At 39.9% G+C, this 23,513-nt stretch overlaps 1 protein-coding gene across 3 annotated transcripts in view; it reads right to left on the reverse strand.

The window, feature by feature from the left end:
• Positions 1 to 691: 691 nt before the first annotated feature.
• The window catches only part of ankrd44 (ankyrin repeat domain 44), a 44,770-nt gene continuing 21,948 nt past the window's right edge, over positions 692 to 23,513 (reverse strand). The window contains exons 7-28 of one of the 3 annotated variants that reach the window (XM_042001914.1): positions 22,036 to 22,178; positions 21,665 to 21,877; positions 20,476 to 20,554; positions 20,280 to 20,394; positions 20,104 to 20,186; positions 17,862 to 17,925; positions 15,817 to 15,885; positions 15,470 to 15,610; positions 14,735 to 14,800; positions 13,659 to 13,770; positions 12,201 to 12,272; positions 11,827 to 12,028; positions 11,103 to 11,190; positions 10,900 to 11,017; positions 10,593 to 10,815; positions 9,311 to 9,398; positions 9,147 to 9,230; positions 8,934 to 9,079; positions 8,754 to 8,836; positions 7,327 to 7,409; positions 6,875 to 6,966; positions 692 to 5,604 (exon numbers count right to left, since the gene is read on the reverse strand). In XM_042001914.1, the coding sequence (XP_041857848.1) occupies positions 5,345 to 5,604; positions 6,875 to 6,966; positions 7,327 to 7,409; positions 8,754 to 8,836; positions 8,934 to 9,079; positions 9,147 to 9,230; positions 9,311 to 9,398; positions 10,593 to 10,815; positions 10,900 to 11,017; positions 11,103 to 11,190; positions 11,827 to 12,028; positions 12,201 to 12,272; positions 13,659 to 13,770; positions 14,735 to 14,800; positions 15,470 to 15,610; positions 15,817 to 15,885; positions 17,862 to 17,925; positions 20,104 to 20,186; positions 20,280 to 20,394; positions 20,476 to 20,554; positions 21,665 to 21,877; positions 22,036 to 22,178 (2,624 nt within the window). In that variant the 3' untranslated portion in view covers positions 692 to 5,344. Of the gene's footprint in view, positions 5,605 to 6,874; positions 6,967 to 7,326; positions 7,410 to 8,753; positions 8,837 to 8,933; positions 9,080 to 9,146; positions 9,231 to 9,310; positions 9,399 to 10,592; positions 10,816 to 10,899; positions 11,018 to 11,102; positions 11,191 to 11,826; positions 12,029 to 12,200; positions 12,273 to 13,658; positions 13,771 to 14,734; positions 14,801 to 15,469; positions 15,611 to 15,816; positions 15,886 to 17,861; positions 17,971 to 20,103; positions 20,187 to 20,279; positions 20,395 to 20,475; positions 20,555 to 21,664; positions 21,878 to 22,035; positions 22,179 to 23,513 lie in introns of all 3 variants that reach the window. The other 2 variants (XM_042001913.1, XM_042001915.1) reach the window with 2 other exon arrangements.

The raw sequence follows: 23,513 nt of genomic DNA on the forward strand, positions 1-23,513 counted from the left end.
GAGGCCGTTGGAGTCCAGTGAACTCATCGTCATGTTCTAGAAAGCAGGTGGAGATGATCTGAGCTTTGTGACATGGTGCATTATCCTGCTGGAAGTAGCATCAGAAGATGATCCACTGTGGTCATAAAGGGATGGACATGGTCAGCAACAATACTCAGGTAGGCTGTGCTGGTTAAACCAGGTGGGTGAGTTCAGTTTATGACCTTTTAGGATCATTAGTGGACAAAATATATCAGACTGATATTGTTTTCCCAATCTTTCCTCATTTATTTTGATCAAGTCTTAATCATAACTGCCAAATATGCAGTTATTCAAATTACTTTACCCTTTAGATGCCAATTTCATTACATACTGTCAGTTAATTTCCAAAAAATAATTGTTTGGGGCTCGAAAAAATGTTTTAAGTCTTGTGTGTTTTCCTTGTGTATGCGTGGGTTCTCCAGCTTCTTCCCATCGTCCAAAGACAAGCATGTTAGGTTATTTGGTCCCTAAATTCTCCCTAGAGGCACATATGTGAATGGTTGTTAGTCCTAGATGTTGGCCTTGTGATGGACTGGTCACCTGTCCAGGGTGTACCTTTCCTCTCCCCCACGACCCATAAATTAAATAAATGAAACCTCTATCAACCTCAGCTGCAGGACAGAGATTAGTTAGCATTTTATCACAGGACTGAAAAAGAAAGAAGCAGGAGTCCAAACAGATTTTCTTTTATTGTACAGCGTCTATAAAACGAAGGTTTGTGACAAACAGCCCTCAGCATGTTGTACTGCATCAGGAACTGGTATGAAAATCATCACAATGAACATGGCGATTGTCTGGACTGCTGGAACTCATTTTCTAATAGAATAATAGTTAAAACACTGAGACTGTCTCAGAGGCAGAATCACTGCTTGTTGACGGTGTGTGTGTGTGCTGATCGGGCAGTTAATCAATATGCAAATTTTAATCCAAACTCAAATACAGACCTTCACACGACGATTTACGTCAACGTTTCAGTTTTCTTATCAGTACCTACGCTAACAGTCACACAGTTTCACCATCAAGGCTGGAGATGATCTGTCGTTAAATTACTGCCAACTTGTTGACTGGTTTGTGCTTTTGTTTGGACAGAACTTCAGCTGGTTTGACTGTTGACAGTAAATTAGGACAAAAGAAGATCTTCAATGTGGATGCAGAAAAAAAGCAAATTCTCTCATTCAACACAATATTAATATCTCACATCAGGCTCAACACAAAGAAAAAAAAATCACACAAATACAAAATAATTTGTCATTTCTGATGGCACCAAGTCAGGCAGGATGTGTGTGTCCAGATTTAGAGATTTACAGGTTAGCTGGATATCTGCTGAGGCTTTCATTTAGTTTTACATTTAAACAGTCCACATCATGAACCTAAAGTCCGGTCATTTAGATTTTATTTCAGCTACAAAATGAACAAGTTCAAATAGACAAAAATGTCCACTTACAAAAACCTGTTATAAAAGTTTAACTGATTATAACTTTTTATGCTTAAATATTTTTAAACAGCTTCAAAACTACCAAATATTCAAACATGGTTGTGATTTTAAACTGAAATTTCAATGTTTTTTTTTTTTAAAAGATAAACCCCAAAAAACAAATTTTTGGTGGATGAGGGAATTTTTTTAAATAGATCTTGGATTGAGTGAAAGACTAGCCAAAAAAAATGACTGTGTAGGCTCAAATTTAAATTTACCACCCTCTTAAGTCCTTAAGTACATAAATGTCCAAACTGCTGTAAAATAGTATAATTAATACCTTTTTCAGCTTTTTGGGATAAATCTTTTGATCAATTTAAGCCCTGATCAAAACAAATATGGAATAATTTTTAATGTGGAGTAAATCTGTGGATTAAAACCAAAAGCTCATTTCCACATCATCCAATAGTTCTTCTGGTGCTTTTATTTAGAAAACTAAATTTTCCTACAAAATGTTTTAGCTTTTTGTATCAAGGTGCAAGTGAAAAGGCATCATCCATGTGAAGAAACTTAAGTTATTTTGTGACTTCCTTTAAATTCAGAATATCAGAACCATCTTACACAGAAAAATGTTATAAAAGAGACCAAAATAATCAACATCAAGGCACTGGACACATTTGAGACAATGGCACATCGCTGGTAGGCAGACAACAGAGGGGTGAAGGGGAGGACAGTGGTCAAGGCCCTGTGTTACTTTACATTTAAGTGCTGGCAGTATCCGTACCATCATTTCAGAGATAATAAATAGCACAAAGAACTGAGCTAAAAGATATTTTCATCACAAGAGAAATTCGGTTGTTTTTGGATAATCCGGGTCCCTGTGATTGGACTTTTAAAGCCGCCCAGGCGGGAAAGTAGTTGTCCATTAACGGGGCGGGAAAAAAAAAAAGTTTTGCTAACTTTGACTGCAAACTGTTTGAGCATGTACAACAGGAAGAGGCTGTGAGATAAAACACATTAGTCATGATCTCATTGTTCAGCCATTTCTTCCAAAATCGCATTAATCTCCGGGTACATCACGATTCCTTCACATCAACTGCAGATCTGTCCAGTTAGCTTGGATGTTTCTGCTCAGACAAAATGCTGCGTTATTTACAACTTTGTAAAATGCTGGTGTTGGCAGTTAGCCATGCAGACGCCGGCACTGGCTACAGCAGTCGGACAGTAAACACTGAACAAAAGTTTAAAACCTGAAGGAAAAGTTTGTCAGCTTGTTGTTGTGTATAAGTGACAGCCACATATTACAACAGTAAGATTAGCTTGTTTCAGTTAGCTTGTTGAAACTAACAGAAACAAGGCTTTGCCATATTCAGCTTTGATTTCTTTCCCCACTTTTTTACCATAGAAGATGGAAATGAGATTATCAGCTTTTAACAGGGACAAAAGAAAAAAAAAAAAAGCACAAGAAACATTATTTTAGGCTCAAACAGAAGCTTCTCTTTTAGGCTAATGTAGCCGCTAACTTTAGCTTGTTTAACATGGCGGCAAATGTATCAGTATTGCTAACATTAACTTACTTATGCTAATGTAGCTGCTAATTTTACATAATTTGGGTAAGCTACATAAGGTAGATTTATCTTCTATTCTTCCTACATAAATTTATTCATATTTTGTTAATCTAACATATTGACAAATGTTTAATTAAACTAACATTAACTGTTTTTTTTAGCTGAATGGCTACAGTTTTTTAAAGGCTAAAATAATATAACATGCTGTATTATTTAGGCCAACATAGCAGCTTATGTAGCAGGTAATGTTAACTTGAATATTAAACGCTTTTCAAAGTCAAGGATGCTTCCTTTGTAAAACTGAACCTTCCAAATTGTGTCTTTCTTTGGAAAGACGCTTTCCTTACATTTTGAGTATCATGAGCATTAATTAAATCTTACATACAACACAGTCAAACACTGAAATGGCTATTAGCTTGCTACCTAACAGCCATTCACACAGACAATTTATACTTGCTGTCTTTTAATGGAACACATTGCAAAGCTAAACTTTTCTAGTCACAAAAAATACAGAGAAAACAAACAAAGAAAAAAAATCTAAATACTTCCACAAACCACAATCTTGGGCCATAGCAGTGGCTAACGGTATCTCTGTTTTTTAAGGGTAGTGGGGAACCTGTGGCATCTGGGGAAACAGCTATTAAGGATCCTTCCTTGACTTTGAGAAGCACCCGTTTTCTTGTTTGGGTTGAAGTTGCGTTCCAGACTGTTTTTTCTGCTCTTTTCCTGCATCGTCATTAGTAGAAGTCAAACATGTTGAGAACTGAGGTGTACCCGTTGTGTCATGTCCTCTCTCCTGGACAATTACTAAACATCTCATCGAGGCTGTAAATTCACATTTCCCGCCACAGTTCATCAAACCAAACAGCAAACTCCAAACTTGTGCTTCAGCTGTTAAAACAATTAAAAAAATTTACCTGTTCATGTGACCTTTCAGTACATGATAATTATTCACGTGTGGAAGTCTAATATTTGGTACAACAAGCCTAAATCATAAAAAGTTTAACATTACACATAGCTTTCTTAATAATCAACTTCATTTTGTACAAACAGTTAAAAATGGCTTTTGAAAGAAAACTTGCGTCTCAGAGGCGCATCGCTGCGCCGTGCAGACATTAAGTACCGAGGTCGTTTCAGATTTAAGCACCCGTGAGTAAAAAGAACAAAGTGTGGTGTTAATTATCACAAGCATGCACACCTGAACCATGACCTGGACCGAACTTGTCTTTGTGGAGTGACTCGCTCAGTTTCAGCCATTGGTCCGGGGAGGTGATGAAGAAACGGTGCGAGACCCCCCCCCCAGACACACACACACACACAGTGAAGATATGGAGGCCCAAAGGGTTCACTATTTAACAAATTGAAAACATCCCAAAAAATACACTGTGGAAATGAATTTTCTCCGTTTAAAAATCCCTGCTTAATGGATGGTGAATGAGCAAGAACGAAGGTCAGAACTTGTCACTTGAAGGCTTTTTTCATCATTTTTATCAGTTATTTTAAATAAGTAGCCTATTAAAGAGAATATATTTCCGCTCTGTTCTTCCATGCCACACAACAGTAAACTGAATTTCTTTGAAGCAACATAAATAAAAGATGCTAGGATTGGGTCAGGATAACGCTGAGTCTTGATTTTGAGCTTCACAAGAAATTTTTTAAAAGCACTTACAAAAATAACTTAATCCAAGCTGACTGGACAATATTTTAATATTGTCCAGTTAGCTTGGATTAAGTTATTTTAAAAGGAAACAATATTTATAGATTTGCTGCAAATTATTGTAAAGTATTTATGTTCATGAGTTTTACTCATTTTTTATGTTGCCCTTGTAATATAGCTGTAAGTGTACAGCGTAAAATCATGTCATTTTCCTTTTAAGGGACAAAAATGATTAGTATGGATATTGATGAAAAAGTAGCATAAACTAATGTCTTTGTAGGAAAAGGTAAATGTTGGTAATGCCGGTCTCTGGCCAGGACAACTACTTCTTCTACTGAATTACAGACACTAGCAGTGTAACTCATACCGCCCTCCTCCGGTGACTACGCAGCCAAATTTATTTACTTCAAAAATTAGACAAAATAACATTTAATTTTTTTCTTAGATGTTTAGATTTGCTGCAAATTATTTATGTGATGACTTATTTTAAGGTGCTTATTTTTATTTTTCAAATTGAACCCTCTGGAGCTCCGTAACTCCAACCATCCACGCGGCATCACAACCGAACCTCCGCCCTGCTTCTGTGAACATGCAGAGAAATATCCTTCCTCCATGACGGGGAGGGGGGTAAAAAGTTCAGGTGAACAGTTCGAGGTAAAAAGCCAGAGAGTTTGTTTGGAGGGGTCAGAAGGTTTCTGAATCCTCCGAGTCGTTCTCAGTCGTTCCCTCGCTGGAGGGTCCCGAAGGGTTCCTGGGGCTCCGTGGCCCCCGGGGGCCAGTTCCTGGGCCTTTACCCCCTTGGTGGGGCAGCTGCCTTAGCAGGGTGCCTGGGGAGGGTGCCCCGGAGCTGCAAGGGGAGCAGAAAGGCATCATGGTAGCCAGTATGAGGGCCAGACAGTCAGCCACCTCTCTGCTAGGAGCACAAGCCAGAGCAGGGGTCAGACCTGAGGCAGAGACAGAGCAGAGAGGAGGAGGAGGAGGAGGAAGAGGGGGAGGACAGCGAGACGTGGACATGGAGGAAGCAGGGGAAGCGAAGCAGAAGACAGAGACGGAGCAGCATCCTATTAGTTTTCAGCCAGCTGACGGAGTTCGAACAGAGAAGTGGGCTGGATGCAGTTTCACTTTTTATCCATAAAGTTTTATTCTGATTTTAGACTTTTTCAGATTTATTTCTAGAGTTAATTAAAGGTTTATTTCCTTTTGTCGTCGTATTATAGAACCCAAACGTTAGCTAAGCCTTAACAGTTACTAGCTTTGTCGTTGCATTTGGTCTTTGTAACCGCTTGACATCTGTTGTCGTAAACCCCTTTTAGCCTTTATTTATTTTATTTATTTGATCTATTTTTATTTATTCTATTTGTCTATTTCCTTTACCTCACTCTTATTTATGTTTATTTCACATTGTTTATCTTTGCTATGTAATATCTAATTGTATTTTCTTTTATTTCAGTCAATTTGTTCTGATTTCAATCTTGTATTTGTTTATATATAAATGTAAATAAATTCAGGAGTTAATGGTGAAAACTCCCGGATGGACGTATCAGATGATCACATACTTTTTACCACTGCGCTCAGTAAAAACATGCAGTTAGTTTTTACTTCTGAAAGTTTTAGGCATAAAATCCTGTGTGGAAAGCAGATAGCGTGTGTTCTGAGACAGGGCAGAATGATGATGATGATGATGATGATGATGTAATGCTTTACTGGTTTAATGCAGGTTCTTGAACACTGTTCTTTCAATTCAAGAAATCTAAACAATTTTCATTAATTATTTTTATTATAATTTTTTAAAAGATTTTAATCTTATTCTCATTTATTTTACTTTTATATTATATTATATTATTTGCATTTATGCCATAAAAACAACCGTTTCCTAATGTTTATGACTGTAATAGTTCAGCCTGTTAAGGAGCATTAACACCCTTACTCAGGAAAAGGTTTTGCTTTCACTTCTTAGAAAGAAATTTCAGTTTGCAGGATGAAAACTTCATATTTTGGTTTTTCCACCAGTCAAACTAAAATCCAGCCCTGCACTGGATAAAAACATCTGCACACTGACAGCAAACAAGCTTTGGACCACAGCTCCCACTGGAAGCTGAAATCCACCAGTGGGAACATTAAGCAGCAGCACATGTAAATTTAAAGCTCATGCTGCCACAGAGAAGAACTTCCATGCAGATCAGCCATGGAGACATGCTGCTCGTAGCGTCCTACCGTTCTCGTCCACCGTCTGAACGTTGGCTCCGCGGGACAGCAGCTCCTGGACCGCCTTCTTCAGGCCGCTACGAGCCGCCAGGTGGAGAGGACTGATGGAGACAGACAGTTTAAAACTCACATGGTTTCACTGGATTGGGTCTCTCTGCTGCCGCCACATAAATAAATTCACAATTACAAAATGTTTTTTTTTTTACAAATTCTCCTTCCATTTATGTGTCCAGAAAACTTCCAACAAAAGGATCTAAATCAGATCTTTAAACCACCTTAAAAACTGCTGATGTGGCAGTTTTACACCCAGAGAAGAATCTCATTTCAGCTGCCTCCTTCTTTCCATCACAAGTTTTTGTTTCTAAGTGTGAAATGTTAAAAGTGTCATTTGAATGAAACAAGATAACAGAAGAAGATGGCCAGTATTCTCTTCAGTAAGCAGCAGCAGCTTAGATACTCACGTCTGCAGCGCCGCGTTTGTGGCATTTATGAGCGACGTGTCGGACAACTTCTCCAGAATCAGCAGCACACACTCTTCCTTCCCCTGCAGCAGGAAGAAGTTACATCATCGTTTACTTGAACACAGAAGTAAAAATATAAGCTAGAAGTACTGTGAAAAATCCTGAGCCACCCTCATTTTGTTTTATTTTGTCAGGAAAACAGGAAATAGTAAATATTTACTGAAACATTCAAATATAAACAGTCGGTCCAGCTCTAGAAGGCTTGAACGTGAGCAGCTTTATTCCTCGACACAGTCTGAACCGTCTTTCTGACATTTATCTAAGTAGTCTTCAGGAATCGTTCTCCAGGATCCTTGAAGGACTTTCCAAAACTCTTCTTTGTATGTTTCTTTTGTTCTGTTCTCTGTCCAGATGATCCCACACTGCTTCAGTAATGTTGAGGTCCGGGTTCTGGGAAGGATCCATCCTCCATCAGACCTGTTTCCACTGATCTTCGGTCTAGTTCTTGTGTCATGTGACACACCTCAGCCTTTTCTCCCTGTTTCATTACTTAACCATTAAAACTCCATAAGATATTTGGTTCCCTTGAAAGCTTCTGCTCATATCCACAATGATCCATGATAACAGCATTATTTATCACATTTCATCATAAAAACATCACCATCACTACTATGTTGCTAAGAGACCTCTATTTAGACCTGGACATGATGATGAAGCCACTTCCTGTCAGACTTTCCACCAATCAGAGAGCTTAGATTGACGGTAACGTCCAATCAGGAGCAGCCAAAGATCAACCAGTGAGCAGAAAGTTCTATGTGTGTGTGAAAAGAAGAAAAATAATGCTCCTCTATGGCTGGAATAAAGCCAAGAAGACGTTTCTGATGCACGGTGGCGCCACAAAGCAGCTGAGTTGGAGTTGGTTTAGTGAGGATAGCAGGTAAATAGTAGCAGGAATAACTGGAAATGAGGAAAAAGTGGAAACATGGAAATAGTTTCTGTTGTGTGTTTGTTTCAATAACAATATTTTTTCTCCTGAAAGCCAAGACTTGAGAGAACGATGAGATGAGAAAAGGTTTGGTCACTGTTGGTCTGTGTGTTATTTCTACAAAGTTCTGTTAGTAATAAATTCTGCTTTCTTCTTCTGGTCGACCTTTATGCTGCTACATCTATTCATACATTCATTTTACATCATTTTACCTCCCAATCTGACAGCTGAGAAACATCATGTCTGATGCTTTAAAGGGTTCAGCTCCTATATGTATTTTTACATAAAGCTTAAAAAAGAAACATGAAGAAATGAGGACTGGATCAGGACTTGGAATACTTTACAATTTAAGTTTTACCAGAAAAACATCCACTGAAATCAGGTCACAGAAAACTGGTTTAAAAGCTAAGATGGAGGACGTCGCCTCCCTGTGGACACTTACATTACTGCAAGCCAGATGCAGGGCTGTGTTTCCGTCTTTGTCCGTCAGACTGGGGCTGGTGTTGGTGCTGCTCAACAGCACCTCTGGATCACAACATTTACACAAAAATGACAAATATAAAGACCAGAAACGGAGAAAAGTTCTTAAATGAAGACAAACATGATTAAAAAGCTTCATTACCGAGAGCCCCAGCCCGGCCCTTTTCAGCCGCCATCATCAGTGCAGTGCGACCGGACTGGTCTACAGTGTCTATAGATGCATCGTGGGAAAGGAGCAGCTGGATGCAGTCGACGTGACCCGCGTACGCTGCAGCATGAAGAGGAGTCCTGCAGGAAAGGAAGGAGTGAGAACAAACAGAGCTGCAGAGTTGACGCCTCCATGCCGACTTCTTACCTGCCCTTAGCGTCTCCGCAACCAGTGATGTCTGATCCCATCGCCTCCAGCAGCAGCGACGCACACGACTCGTGATCGTTCACTCTGACAGTTTAACCACAAACACAAGATCACTGACTGGTTTCTGCTGCAGGTGTGAGGGTAAACACAGATGAGTGACTTACACGGCACAGTGCAGAGGGGTGAAAGGATTCCCGTCAATGTGGCGACAGCCTTTCTGCTCCAGCAGGACCTCAACACACCCCTCATGACCTGCAGACACACAAGTTAGTTTTACACCAGAGCCAAGGATGGTTTGGTGTTTACATGAGAAAAGATCAGGAAAGTGTCCTCTGCAGGCTAAGATAAGAGCAATGGGAGAGCTACATGATGACCAGGTCTAAAAGGTCATGTAAGCTTTATTTGTAAGCAGTCTTAAAAACAACAGTTGACCAAAGTGCTGTACAATGTGAAGAGAAATAATAATAAATAGCTAAATTAAAACAAGACAAAAACAGGTGTGACAATAAAACTCAGCCAGATTTGAAAGCTACAGTGAAAATGGGTCTTTAAACAGTTTTAAAAATGTCCAGTTTGTACTGTTTTATGTGGAAAGGGAGGCTGTTCCATAGTTTGGAGGCAACAGCTGAGATTGCTCCCTCCTCGTTTCAACCTGGACCACCGGACAAGAAGGAGATCAGCAGATCTCAGCTATCTAGGACGTTAGGAGTATGATGAACACATTCATGAATCTGGTGGAAGGTAAGAACAAATTTAAGAAGATTCGTTAGAGGATATCAGTGAGTAAGTCCAGTATCTTGTGGCATGAACCGGTTTCAGCCAAACTTTAGCTTTTGGACAGTTGGAATCACATCTGACTCCAAAATACTTTGGTATCCAGAGGAGTTCATGGTCCACTCAATGACTGTAAGGTGTACTGATCATCATCCCTCCACCGCCGTGTTCCAGAAGTCTGGTGGTTTGTTCAGGTGCAGCTTTGCCAACCTAAACCTGGAGAAGAGGCTTTCTCCTGCCCCCGTCCAATCAAACCATTCTCTTGTTTTTTTCTAACTGGCCTGTCATGAACGTTAACATTTAACATGCCAACTGAGACCTGGAGAGTCTGAGATGAAGCTCATCGTTTTTCTGAGCATTACATGGTCTGACTGGACGTTCACTCCTGGGATGATTGGCAGCTGTCTTGAATGTTTTCTACTGAAACTTTCCCCCTGTAGAACAATGAACTCAGCTTGGAAATGACGCTTTAACCCTACCCAGACAGATGAGCAGCAACAGCTGCTTCTCTAAGATCATTGCTGATGTCTTTCCTCCTTGGCATTTTGTTACCACACACTGATGATGACCAGCTAATCAGGGCATTGATCGGCAGCACATGGCTCCTACTGGTTCTAAGTTTTTCACACACAGCTTCTAAAAAACACTCAGTGATGGTTTGTTGTCACCAACCATAGTAACAAGCCCAGTGCAGCGGTGTGTACCCGCTGTGGTCTCGCAGCGGTGGCAGTGATGGCGGCTCGGAGCAGGCGATGCTCAGCAGCTCGCTCAGCCAGGAGGCGTGGCCTCGGGCGGCGGCCAGGTGGATGGCTGTGCGGCCCTGCAAGTCGCCGAGCAGAACCGAAGCCTCTTGCTCGAGCAGACACTGGATACACTCCTCCTGACCACACAACAGCTAGGACAGATGGCATTCAGATATTTAGATTCCGAATGTGACTCAAAGGATGTTTCAGCTGACATTCGTGATGCTGATGCTCACCCCGAGGTGCAACGCCGTGAGGCCATGGTTATCCGCCAGGTTCACGTTGGCTTCTCTCTCCAGCAGCAGCGACACAGCATCAACATGGCCTCCTGCCACGGCCAGCATCAGAGGAGTCCTGCCGACCAGGACACAGTCAGGATATTAAAACAATGGAACAGATGAATAGCAGGAGGCAGGAAGTGTGGAGAAGCATCACTCACTGTCCCTGAGAGTCAGCAGCATCTATGAGGTCCGCACCCTCCGATTCGTCCAGCAGGAGGCGCACACACGTCGTATGACCGTTCATCACTGCAACACAAAGCGGGACACGCGTTTAATAATGGTCAGTAAACTATCATCTTAACCTCCAGGGTAGTTTAATTTACCACCTTACCCTAAAGCCATTGTTGCAATGACAATGAAGTTCTATTCTATTAGGAAAAAAATGTCCACCTGCTATAAAACTTTAACAGACTAATATTTAATCAACATAAATCTCTTAATGAACCTCAACCCTACTTAGAACCAACATTTAACCCTCTAAATGCCAGCTGGATTTTTGATGTCATTGCTACATGTCCAGGGTTTTTTTAATCCATCCAGGACGAGCTTAATCTGTTAAATCTTTATTGCAGTTTCTTCTGGAACTGCACACTTTTGTCCTTAGAGACTTAAGAGTTTAGTATTTTTTCTTTTACACGATGTTCTATTGAGCCATCGTAAAAATGAAAAGCGATGCATGAGGGTTGAGAAGTTGACATGAAACTCTTGATCACTTGGTTTCCTCAGCGTTAGAACATGTTTAAGTGTTGAGACAAGGAGGAGTTTTAGCTAAACAATGTTCCTGTCTAGCATTAACACACCCCGCTTGAATCTTAAATAAATGACAGATATTAGGAATATGCAGATAACCTACAGATAAACTACCATTAACTGTGAGCCCACCTGCCAGGTGCACAGGTGTGCGTCCGTACTGCTCATCGGTGGAGCACGGCGACGCCCCCTGGCTGAGGAGGGTATGAACACAGTCACTGTGGCCCCGCAAGGCGGCCAGGGCCAGCGGGGTCCTCCCTGCCTCGTCTCTCTGGTCCACCTCCCTCTTCCTTTGCAGCAGCACCTCCAGAGCCTGAGCATGACCGTGGTACGCCTGCAGAGAGAAAAAAGATGTTAACAGCCCAAAGAAAATCACTCTAACCTGTACAGTTACAAGGGAAATATCAATGACTGTGATGAAAACTGGTTTAGTATCAGCGCTACTGGTTCTTTGCACACATTTTAAAGCTAAAAGATGTCATGCTGCATTGTGTGTTCAGACTCACAGCGAGGTGCAGCGGGCTCCTGGCCTTCAGAGATTCTGAATCTTCTTGGTGGCTGTCGTCTTTGTCCAGCAGCTGGAGGTCCAAACAAACAAACATCAAACCAGCTGCATCCTCGTTTTTATCGAACTCAAACTGCTGCTTTTTATGGGTTTACCTTTTCACCCTGACACCCAGAAAGAGGTGTGCTGTGAGAAAAGAAGCTAAATTTCCCCTCTGTGGGGATGAATTCAGATGTGGTCTCAGGGATCTTGGAATCATGAAGTTGGTAAATAAGTGATTCCTAATCTATGTTTGGACAAAGTCCACAATCACATTATCTGTCATGAAAATCTCCACGGCCACTTTATTAGGTCCACCTGTTCAACTTCCTGTTAACACAAATATCTAACCAGCCAATCATACGGCAGCAACTCAGCACGGATCCATCCTGTCTTGGATCAACGCTTCAGGCTGCTGCTGGTGTAATGGTGGGGGGAGATTTTCTTGGTCCACTTTGGGCCCCTTAGTACCAACGTGGCCTGGTTTAACCAGCACAGCCTACCTGAGTATTGTTGCTGACCATGTCCATCCCTTTATGACCACAGTGGAGCATCTTCTGATGCTACTTCCAGCAGGATAATGCACCATGTCACAAAGCTCAGATCATCTCCACCTGCTTTCTAGAACATGACGATGAGTTCACTGGACTCCAACGGCCTCCACAGCCACCAGATCTCAGTCCAGTAGAGCAGCTTTGGGATGTGGTGGAACGGGAGATTCTCATCATGGATGCAGCCGACAAACCTGCAGCAACTGTGTGATGCTGTCATGTTGATATGGAGAAAACCTCTGAGGAAGGTTTCTAACTCCTTGTTTAATCTATCACACCTGGGATTAAGGCAGTTCTGGAGGAAAAAGGGGGTCCAACCCGGTACTAGAAGGTGGACCTGATAAAGTGGACGGTACGTGTATACTTTTTGGAGACTATTACACCAAAAATCAGTTGAGCCTGCAATGACAATGAAGTTCACCTTCTCTGGCAAACTTCTGGTTTAACTTCTGGACAGCAGCAGATAAATGTAGTTTCACTTTTGTTCAGTTTGTTCTTTTAAATCAGTTCATAGCTTCAACGTATGTAGACTTACTCTTTGCAGGTTACCATGGTAACACATCCAGCAGACAAACAAGACTCAGAGGAAGTGATACCAGTAATGATAAATACTATCAAGTAAGTTTGGACAGAAACACACTGCTGTTTATTAACTCTACTTTTCTTAAGAATAGTAAACTATAAATAGAATTTTTCAGACAGTAAATATTAGTTAGACGGTTATTACTGTTATCTATTAAATTAAGGGATATTCTAGACTTCTCTCCTCTCATGCTGCCTCGAAGAGCAACAACAACAAACTTAGTAGAGTCTTGGCGGGGAGGGGGGGTGAAATACATGGTAATGCTTTGTTATGTGGATGAACTGACCAGTTCCAGACAGTGTCTGTGTCCGAAGGCTGCAGCGTAGTGAACCGGACTGTAGCCCTGCTTGTCCTTCAGCGACGCCGTTGCCCCGCTTTGGAGCAGGAACTCTAAACATCTGCAACACAAACAACGATTCACTGTTGGAAAGTTCAAACATGACACTTGTGTATGTTTTCTCGGAAGTAATCAGCTCAACTCGACCCGCAAGTTACCAGCAAATCCAACAGATGAGCATCAGATTCTTGTCTGTTTGCTGAAGAAACCTCATGATTCGTTTTTTTTCCAATACAATAGAAGCGAAATTAAACCTTCTCTGTGTTTGACAGACAGTTATAACAAAGCAGCTGGTGTTGGTCTTTTCATGAAGGGAATATTTCCAAATACAGAACTAAAATGGATTAATTTCATCTTTCCACTTCTATTATCATTCAGTAAATGAAGAAGATGTTTTAAGTGCTACTTATGAACAAATGTCCTCTTTTTAACCACTGAATTTATTTACATTTAAATAAAAGCTACAGGAAAAGTGACAAAAACAATCAAATAAATTAAAAACAATTAATAAATAAAGATAAATAATAAATAATTAAGATAAAAATACAGAGATAAATAATAATGAATAAGAGCTAAATACATCAGTTTGATAAAAAGAAATAAAATAAAAATGACCAAAGGGTTTCTCAAAAATGTGCAACAACAGGCATCGAAGGGTTAAAGATAATGATATAAACTCTTTAGCAAAGTACAAAGATAACATCTGACATCTGCTGTTAATTCGCTTTTTGAATTAAATTTACACTGAATAAGAAATTTGAAAAAATCCTGCTTCAGTTTCCCAAAGATTTCTTTTTTTAGACAGTTTTATATTTATAATTTTATGTATTTCCATTTAACACAAATATGCCAACTTAAGATAAAAAAAGATTTTAAATATAAGTCCTTAACCTATCAAACCCACAACCACAAAAGACATAAAATAGGTGCATGTTAAGTCTGTAGGTGCAGCTCAGTTTTACTGAATTTCATGCCAGCTGTGTACAGATGGGTTTTTTTTTGTTTTTTGTTTTTTTGTGACTCACTGTGCTGCCTCCTTCTCTCTCTCGGCCTGAACTCCTTCACTCTCTGGCTCCAGAGCAACACGGCGCCTGTGGTGGTGGTGGGGGGAGATTACAAAAATAAAACATAAACAAACCCAACCGGCAGCTTGTTTTACTGCACGCAGCATAAGTTAAGTGCTGGATGTGAACCGGAAAGCTATACATGGCTACATCAGCATCACCCATGGTTACCATGGAAACAAAAAGGTGTGGACCATCAGGTTTCTATAGAAACAGAAGGCAGCTGACCAGAAACTTCACACCTGAAAGAAGGTGAGAGGAAGAGAAGATCTGCACTTCTTCTCTCTTGGAGAAAATAAATGATGATGGAGCTTATGTTTGGATTTCTTCCCATCAAACATTTTATGACCCCTCAAACCAGTAACATATGCTGGGAAATGTGCTGTTAGTCATTAAAGCAGTTGTAATCTAAATGTTTAGGATAACAGAAGCTGCACTTCCTTCCACAATGGCCACTAATCCAAATTAAATTCCAGAAATTTGTTTTCATATTTTAAAATATAAATTTTTAGAATAGACAGAAATTTGTTTCCATCTGCCGGCGTAGAAGGAATAAAATGGTGTAACCAGAGTGATCTAAAGGAGTTTAAGATGGTCTATTACATGTGTTGTTAATGTCTGTAATTCATCTACTATGCTAATAAAATGGTATCAATGGGAAATAATCTCTAGTTCTAGATTTAGATACTTGCTTACCTCCTGTCCAGGTCTGAGGCAGCAGCGTAGTGCAGGGCAGAGCGCCCCCACTGGTCAGTGGCATTAATGGCGGTCCCACAAGCCACCAGGGTCTCCAAACACTGATAATGACGGCTGGCAGCCGCATAATGAAGGGGGGTCCTGGGAATTAAAACACAGTGAGAAAGTCAGACCAACACATTACCAAGAAAACACAAGTATACAGCCAAAAAACCCAGGTTTTAAGGAGCAAAAAGTAATTAAATAATGCCACATATAGTTTTTTTAACTAAGCAACATCTTACAAATAATATACATCAAATCTTTAAATATGTTTTGCATTAGATAAAGCAATTTAAAGACAGAACCTGCCACAGTTGTCTCTCCTGTTGTGTTCTCCTCCACTGCTCAAGAGTAGTTTAACACAATCCACATTCCTGCAAACAAAGTGGATAATAATCAGTTACAGGGCAAGCAAACTGACAGTAAAACAGAAGACGATAAACAAACTGTGACACAGCTTAAATTAACCTTCAGATTAGCCGAAAATAACAGTTTAAGATAAAATGACTAAATTGAGTGCTAATGCTAATGCTAATCTTGTTCAGGCTATCACCTACTTTAACATTTTGTTTTGGATGACCTAGAAGCTAACATGTTTTAAGCTTGATGCTTGGTAAATACTAACTAGTTAAAACCTACACTGCAGACCTGACATTTGTTTAGCATAAAACACGCTTATTAGGGCTAACAATATTCAATTAAGGATTAGTCAGCAATATTTTTAGGGCTACCACAATTAATAGAGTCATGTTGTTAGACTAAAATAGGAGCTAAAATCCTGTTTAGGCTAATAAAGTAGCTAAAATATTGTCAAGGCGAATAACAGCAGTAGAAGCAATCATGGGTAACCTAACAGATTAGCTTATATTATATGCTCATAATGGTGCAACTAACATTATCTTACTTTGGCTGACATTGTAGTTAATGCTACCTTGTTAAGGAGGCCAAAAAATTGATTATGTCATCTTGTTCTCTTTTCTATTTTTCTATTTATTATTATTATTATTATTATTATTATTATTAGTATTAAAGAAGTTCATGTCTTATCAACTATCCCAGCAAATAAAATTTTCTTTACTCAAATGAAAACTCATTAAGGCAAACATGACTTAATTCAGGGTTTAGGGATAACACTTTCTTTTTTTAAGGCTATCACAAAAGTTAAATTTACATTGTTAAACAAAAATATGTTAGCTAAAATCCTGTTTAGGCCAATACATTGTTTAAAATGTTGTTTAGGCTAATAACAGCAGTTGATTATACTATGGTTAATCTAATAGATTAGCAGATGTCTTAGTTGGGCTAATGTAGCAGCTAACACTAGCTTGCGTCTACTAACATTGTAGTTAAGTTGTTTAGGCCAGTATAATAGCTTTTGCCACCTTGATTATTTTACAATCAAAATAGTGAATATCTTTATTACTATAACAGCAAATAATATTTAGTTTAAACTAATTTTATTGGTTATCTCATTTAAGCTAACATAGTAAATAATGCTATATTGTTTAAGCTAATGACATTAACATAACTAATATGCTAATATAACATCTAGCTAGCACCACCTTATTTGAATTTTTAAGCCACCATTACATGTAAAATTGTTTTATTTAGGTTAACATTCAAATGTCTAAAAGAGAAGCTATTTTCTTTTACTATGATGATGACAAAGCGGTCCTTAATGTTGCATTCAAAAGCAGCTGGGAACTCAAATTACTATTATACTTAAAACAAGCAGAATCTCTTGTCTTTAATATCACTGAGGTTTCTAAATCTGACTTCTAGATTTATGCCATTCCTAAAAACAAACAGTAAATGTAAAAATATTTTTTAATTGTTATTCAAGTAATAAAATAATTTGACAGGGTACTCTCAGTGCATTTTTAAATAATTTGTCCATTCAATCAGGTGAAATACTTTACTGTATATATAAATAAAACCACTAGAAAAACCTTGAAGCAGTCTGTTTTGTTGTTGTTTTGTTTGTTATGTTTTATTTGATTTTTCTTCCAAATTTGTGCAGCTAAATGATATTTCACAAAGTTCCAACTTTCTGCTTGTCTATAATGATGAAGTAACAGTGCTTTAAGGCTAATATTAGTGATGATGTTGTCTTCAGCGTTTTACAGGTGTATACATTTCTCTTTTTTTTAATTCATCTTAATTCTATTTACTTAGCTTTATATTAAAATATGTAAAGTACGTTTTGCTGAAGAGATGTCACTGATCATTTATTTTGATTTTATGAATCGCAAACATCCTGCCTGACTTTAATAATGTTACCACATTTTAGAAATGACATCCACAGCCATCATAAGAGATGAAGGCGCTGACAAAGTTTGCTTGGACTCACCCTCCAGCAGCAGCTGCATGCAGGCATGTCCTTCCTAGGCTGTCTGGTGTGTCTATCTGGAAGCCTGCAGACAGGACCGAGTCGTTACACAATATGCTAAACCTCCGACCTGATGAGGGAAGTGCAGGGAGATGAAGCCCAGACAAGACACAGCAGCAGCGACCACCACAGAGGGACAGAGAGAGGAAGAGGAAAAGGTAGACAATTTGGAAAAACAGGCATTAGTGTGACAGAAGGGGAAAAAACAGGGCAGGTGATCATGCATGCACAGGAAAACACTTGGACACAAATAAGCTGCATGTTACAGAAACAAAGGGACAAATATGTCGTCATTAGGTCACAGAGATATTCAGACAGTCTGAGAGGAATTTAAAGTGCAGGAAGCAGTTCAACCATTTGAAAGAGCAGCACCCCCTGGTGTTAGGATGCATCAGGGCACACAAACTAAAAACAATCACAAAAAGGGGCAAACACAACTTTCAGAACTATCAATAAGTTACAAGTGTGCAATCCTAAAGCTAATACTTTGCTGAAGCACATCTGCATAGCAAAGAACTGGATGTCCCCCTAAAACCTATGAAAAGACAAGATGTGAACTGGTTGGGGAGGATGCCATGAGAGCTACAGCAACACTGAAGGTGCTGCAGGAATTTCTGGCAGTACTGGTTGTGCTCTGAACAACCTTCCATATTTCCTGTTCAGTATGTCTGGACTATGGGGTTACAAGACGGAAGCCTTTTCAAAGATCTGAGCTCGGTTATAATTAGCAATAAAAGATATGTCAAGTCTCCCAAAAGCTTGAGGGGAAATGTGTTCTGATCTGATGAAGACAAGGTTTATGGCCACAATTTTATTACCAGGACAACACCATACCCATGGTGAGGCATGGTGGTGGCAGTGTCGTCCTCTGAGGTTGCTTTTCTTCAGCTGGAACTGACAAATTACGAACAGTTACAAATACCAGTATCTTTTAGGCCAAAGTCTTCAGGTGTCTGCTAGAAAGCTAAAGCCGAAGAGGAATTTCACCTCTCAAGATGAGAAGGACCTCATACATTCATCCAAATCAACAACTTAACTTGTTCGTGCACAACACTGCATAGCACTGACTTGAAGCTGTTTTCATTTCCATTTCCTTGAAATGAAATCTAAAGCTGATAGCAGCGCCTCAGATTTCACGAGGAAAACGGACTTTTAGCTTCACAGTTAACTGCAACGAGTACAACACTCCAGACCAGCTGCACCGCAGCTGCACAAAGCTCAAACTCATCTAAATGAATCCTTTTGTTGACTTAAGCAGCTCAGCAGAGCCACATGAGGAGCCCCAGTTCATAGTGCTCCATGCCTCCTGACACAAGTGCCAGGCCCTTGTTAAGTCATCAAATTATCTGGATCTGGAGCCAGGAATTGTCTTTTGTTTATTCCTTATTTTTTTTAAAGAGGCACTGTTCCCTCTTCTGTACTGGAACATAAGCAGATGTAGAAAAGTAAAATATTTTGTGCCCAAAAGCAACAAGGACACTTTGAAATGTGAAGCATATAGCTGCAGTAGGAGGAGATTTCACCGGCATGCACTCTTGTCCAGAGGGAGAGTGAGTAATCGCTGTCAGTGAGGCCTTGTCTTCTGTGGAACATTGTGACTTGAATTTGGCCTCTGCTGAATAAGCGTGCTTGTGCATGAATTTATCAGCAGAGGCCGGAAAAACAACTGGACTCAAACCTCACTGAAAGTTACACCAACAGATGAAGTTTACAGCCAAAAGACGCTGAATCGGCACAGAGAGGGTTTATGTTGATTCTGCGCTCTTAAAACATTGTTAGATAAATCTCATTTACTCAGAACTCAGCTAATTATCAGGGCAACCGTTATAGTGGGTGTTTTATCTGCATGTCTTGTTATCTGGTAATATCAGCTAATTTACTGAGTGTTTATGGGATCAAACAATGTGATCCTGATGTTGTAGGCATCTAGGTGTTACTTGCATTCAATCACATGACTTTTGAACGCCCCGGAAGTGTTCCCAAACAAACCAAAATGTTGTGCGAAGAAGATGTGAGCCATTGTCTGAGTATTTCCACAGTTCAGATGTGAGCTCAGCTCTAGATGGCTTAAAGTTAATCTGTGTGACATAGATACACTTAAGACACAAACCCAGACAAAAACACTTCATATCAGTTTCTTATCAGGGAATCCTGGCTGTGGTTGCTTGAGTAAACTGACTATAACTTCCTGAGACTGAGTTACCTGAAGATAGCAGCTTCCTGCAGCAGTCAGAATGAGCGTTCAAGGCAGCCAGGTGCAGGGGAAACATGCCGTGTACTCCTCGCCTTTAGAAAAAGATCCGGAGAGGAAAAAGGACTCTTTTATTAGATGTGAAGTCATGGTTCTGATTGAACTTTTCAGCAGGCGAACACGCAGACCTCGTGCAGTCTGCTCCGCTTGTGATGAGCGTGTTGATGAGGAGTTCGTGGCCGTAACGGGCGGCCACGTGAAGCGGAGTGTTGCCGTCCTTGTCCACGCTGTCGATCTCGCCACCTGAGATGAAATGTGAATTTATTAAGATGTTGTGCAGCTCTAAGGGAGCAACGATGACGACTGATGATGATGAAGACTCACCGTTCTGGATGAGGGTCTGCGAGCGAGTGAAGCGTCCGTGAACTGCCGTCATGTGAAGAGGACTCTTCCCATCACGACTCTGATGAAGGCGGAGGAGAAAAAGGTAAAAAGTTAGAATTAAAACACAGATTTTAACTCAGTTTTTGGCTCATTTAACTTTATATACGTTACCTTTGACAGCTGCCAGCTGTCTGGCAGATAAAGAAATTGATCTATTTCATATAAATTTCTCCATGAATTGTTGCTGTGTCTTTCTGACCCTCCACATGAGACGTTACCGTCAATAAATGTTTGTTTCTGTGAAGAAAATGTGAGCTGTATTCACTCTTGCAGCCCTGTGTGCAGCATCCTCAGAATTAGCACAAGCTCAGAGTCTAAGCCTATAAATAACCTCAGTTACTGCAGAGAGGGGTGGTCCGATACATCGGATAGACTTGATTTATTTTGAGTATAAAATAGAAATATCACACGTTTAACATCGAGTGCAAATTGTCACAGCAACAATCCAGAAGACTCCCCTACAGCAGGCATGTTGTTAGGGAGAGACAGGAAGCATGACGTAGGGACGGGGGATACCAACATTTTTCTTTTCGATACAGTACCATTAGTTTATGGTACTCATTCATCTATGTCATAGGGGCTCAGTGGGTAGAGTGGTCACCTTGTAGCCCAAAGGTTGCCGGTTCAATCCTCAGTCTGTCGAGCTCATGCCGAGGTGTCCGAGCAAGACACTGAACCCCAAATTACGTCTGATGAGTGGTGGTTAGCGCCTTGCACGGCAGCTTCCGCCATCAGTGTGTGAATGTGTGTGTGAATGGGTGAATGCGATGTATAATGTAAAGCAATATATAAATACGGACCGTTTACCATTTATAACCATACCAAAACTATTTGCCCCTTTAAGTAAAATCAGTGAGGATTTAGTTAGTTTACGAGTGTGATGAGATGGAAGATGAATGTGGGACGGACTCTTGGTTTAGAAGAAAAGCAGCAGTGGCTCCATCATCTGGCAGCGGTTCAGGTTTCAAAGGAAGAGTCTTATATGATTAAATCTGCGTTTCTAACAGTCCTGAAGCTTGAATGTTGCTCTGCACACTGTTTCTGTGGGATTTGTGACAGTTTTCCTTTAAAAGCTGTTGTTTTTTAAGCAGCAGTCACATGTCCTGCATCCTCTTCCCAGCCGGCTCACCTGCACGTTGACGTCGGCCCCGTTGTTGACCAGGAACTCCAGGCAGAGCGCTCCGTGTGTGGAGGCGGCGGCGAAGTGCAGTGGGGTGAAGCCTTTGTTGTTCGGCTGGCTGACGTTGGCGCCGTAATCGATCAGCTCGCTGACGACAGCGTCCTGACCGTTGAAGCAGGCCACATGGAGCGCTGTGTTCCCGAAAGCATTGGACTCGTCTATCTGTTTAAAAAGAATGAGACGTGTGCTTATGACGTATGAAAGGATGTGGGTTGTAGTTGTATATCCGGGTTTTGGAGCATCATGTCTGCTGACAAATTAATTTAAGTTATGATAACATCTGATAAACAAGATGGTCATGTGACTGTGTGCGTCCTGACCTCCACCGCCAGGTTGAGCAGGTGTTTGACCACAGTGATCTGTCCGCTGGAGGCCGCCGCATGGAGCGGCGTGTATCCCCGTTTGTCCTTACAGCTGATCTCTGCACCCTGAGTCACCAGCTGACGCACCACTTCCAGGTGACCTGCAGGGGGAGCAGCACCATGTAAAGTCGTTAAACCTGGTCTCACACAGAACCTCCTGCTAGTCTGTGGGGTGTTGGTCAGGGTTTGTCCACCTCCTGACTTTCATTCGTGTTGTATGATGAAAAAGTTAGTGAGAAAACTTTCTGTATTTTTGTTAAAAGTTTTGGTGAAGACTAAAACCTTTGACTGAGAGAATGTTTTATTAAGGTTTAATTATATATTATAATCAACACTAATTACTCTAATTTCTCAAGGAATACACTGTACGTTTAAAATAAAAAGGTGGGAAATGGCATAACAAAATATTACTACACTAGCCAGAGAAATGTCATAAAAAAGACCTCACAAACAGCAATTCGATGCAGCATTTTTCAAGTACAAACCTTTTTACTTCAACATTTAACCTGCTAACTTTGGCCTGGACAGCCTGAGATGGTGTTTTTTTAAGCTGCTGGGACGTCCACTCCACCGGCAGCAGAACCAGATTATTTTTTACTGTTCTACAACGTACAAAACTCTGAATTTATCTAGAATGTGCTTTCTGTATCACATGACTCGACATCAGCGGCTCTCAAACTGTGTTCAACATTGTACCACCTGTGGAGTCATTTTTCAGCCCAGTACCCCCTAAACCTCTCAAATGGGTCAGAGTAGTAAAATATCTGCATAATAACTTATAAACAACAAAAACTCCATTTTCACTTTGTTTTAGTACAAAGTACATTATCAAGCTGTTTACACTTAATGAACAATCCTTTTAGGAAAAACTTTATGAACCTGAAATTTCTGGAGAAAATTTCAACCATCTTTTGCCTCAGTTACACATTTATAAAATTTTGTTATTTTATTTATTTATATATTTTATTACCATTTATTTTATAAGATATGTTTATTCTATAGATTTTATATTATATTACATTTTTAAATAAATTTAAGATTTTTTTTAAATGTGTTTAGAAAATGTATTAATTTTATTTATTCTATTAATATATGTTAAAAATATTTTATATTTTATTATAAACACTATTTTTTCTATTTTATTTTTTATCAATTAGATTTTTATTACTTATTTAATTTTATTTCATTTAAAAATTTGGTCATTCTAAATATTTCACTCATTTACACGTGCATTACAACTAAAAAATGAATGGATCTATAATACCCTAAAGGTGTGTGGGAGTGAAAATGCAGTATTTCCTGTTATGGTTAGAGTAACACTGAAAGATCTAGATGCGCACACGTAATCCTGACTGATGTGACTCGACTCATAAGACAAAAGATAAAACAAGCTACCCCCTTTTAATTTTCTCAAGTACCCACTGGAGTATCTCCAG

Source organism: Melanotaenia boesemani, chromosome 12 (assembly GCF_017639745.1).
Source record: "Melanotaenia boesemani isolate fMelBoe1 chromosome 12, fMelBoe1.pri, whole genome shotgun sequence".
Classification (NCBI taxonomy): Eukaryota; Metazoa; Chordata; class Actinopteri; order Atheriniformes; family Melanotaeniidae; genus Melanotaenia; species Melanotaenia boesemani.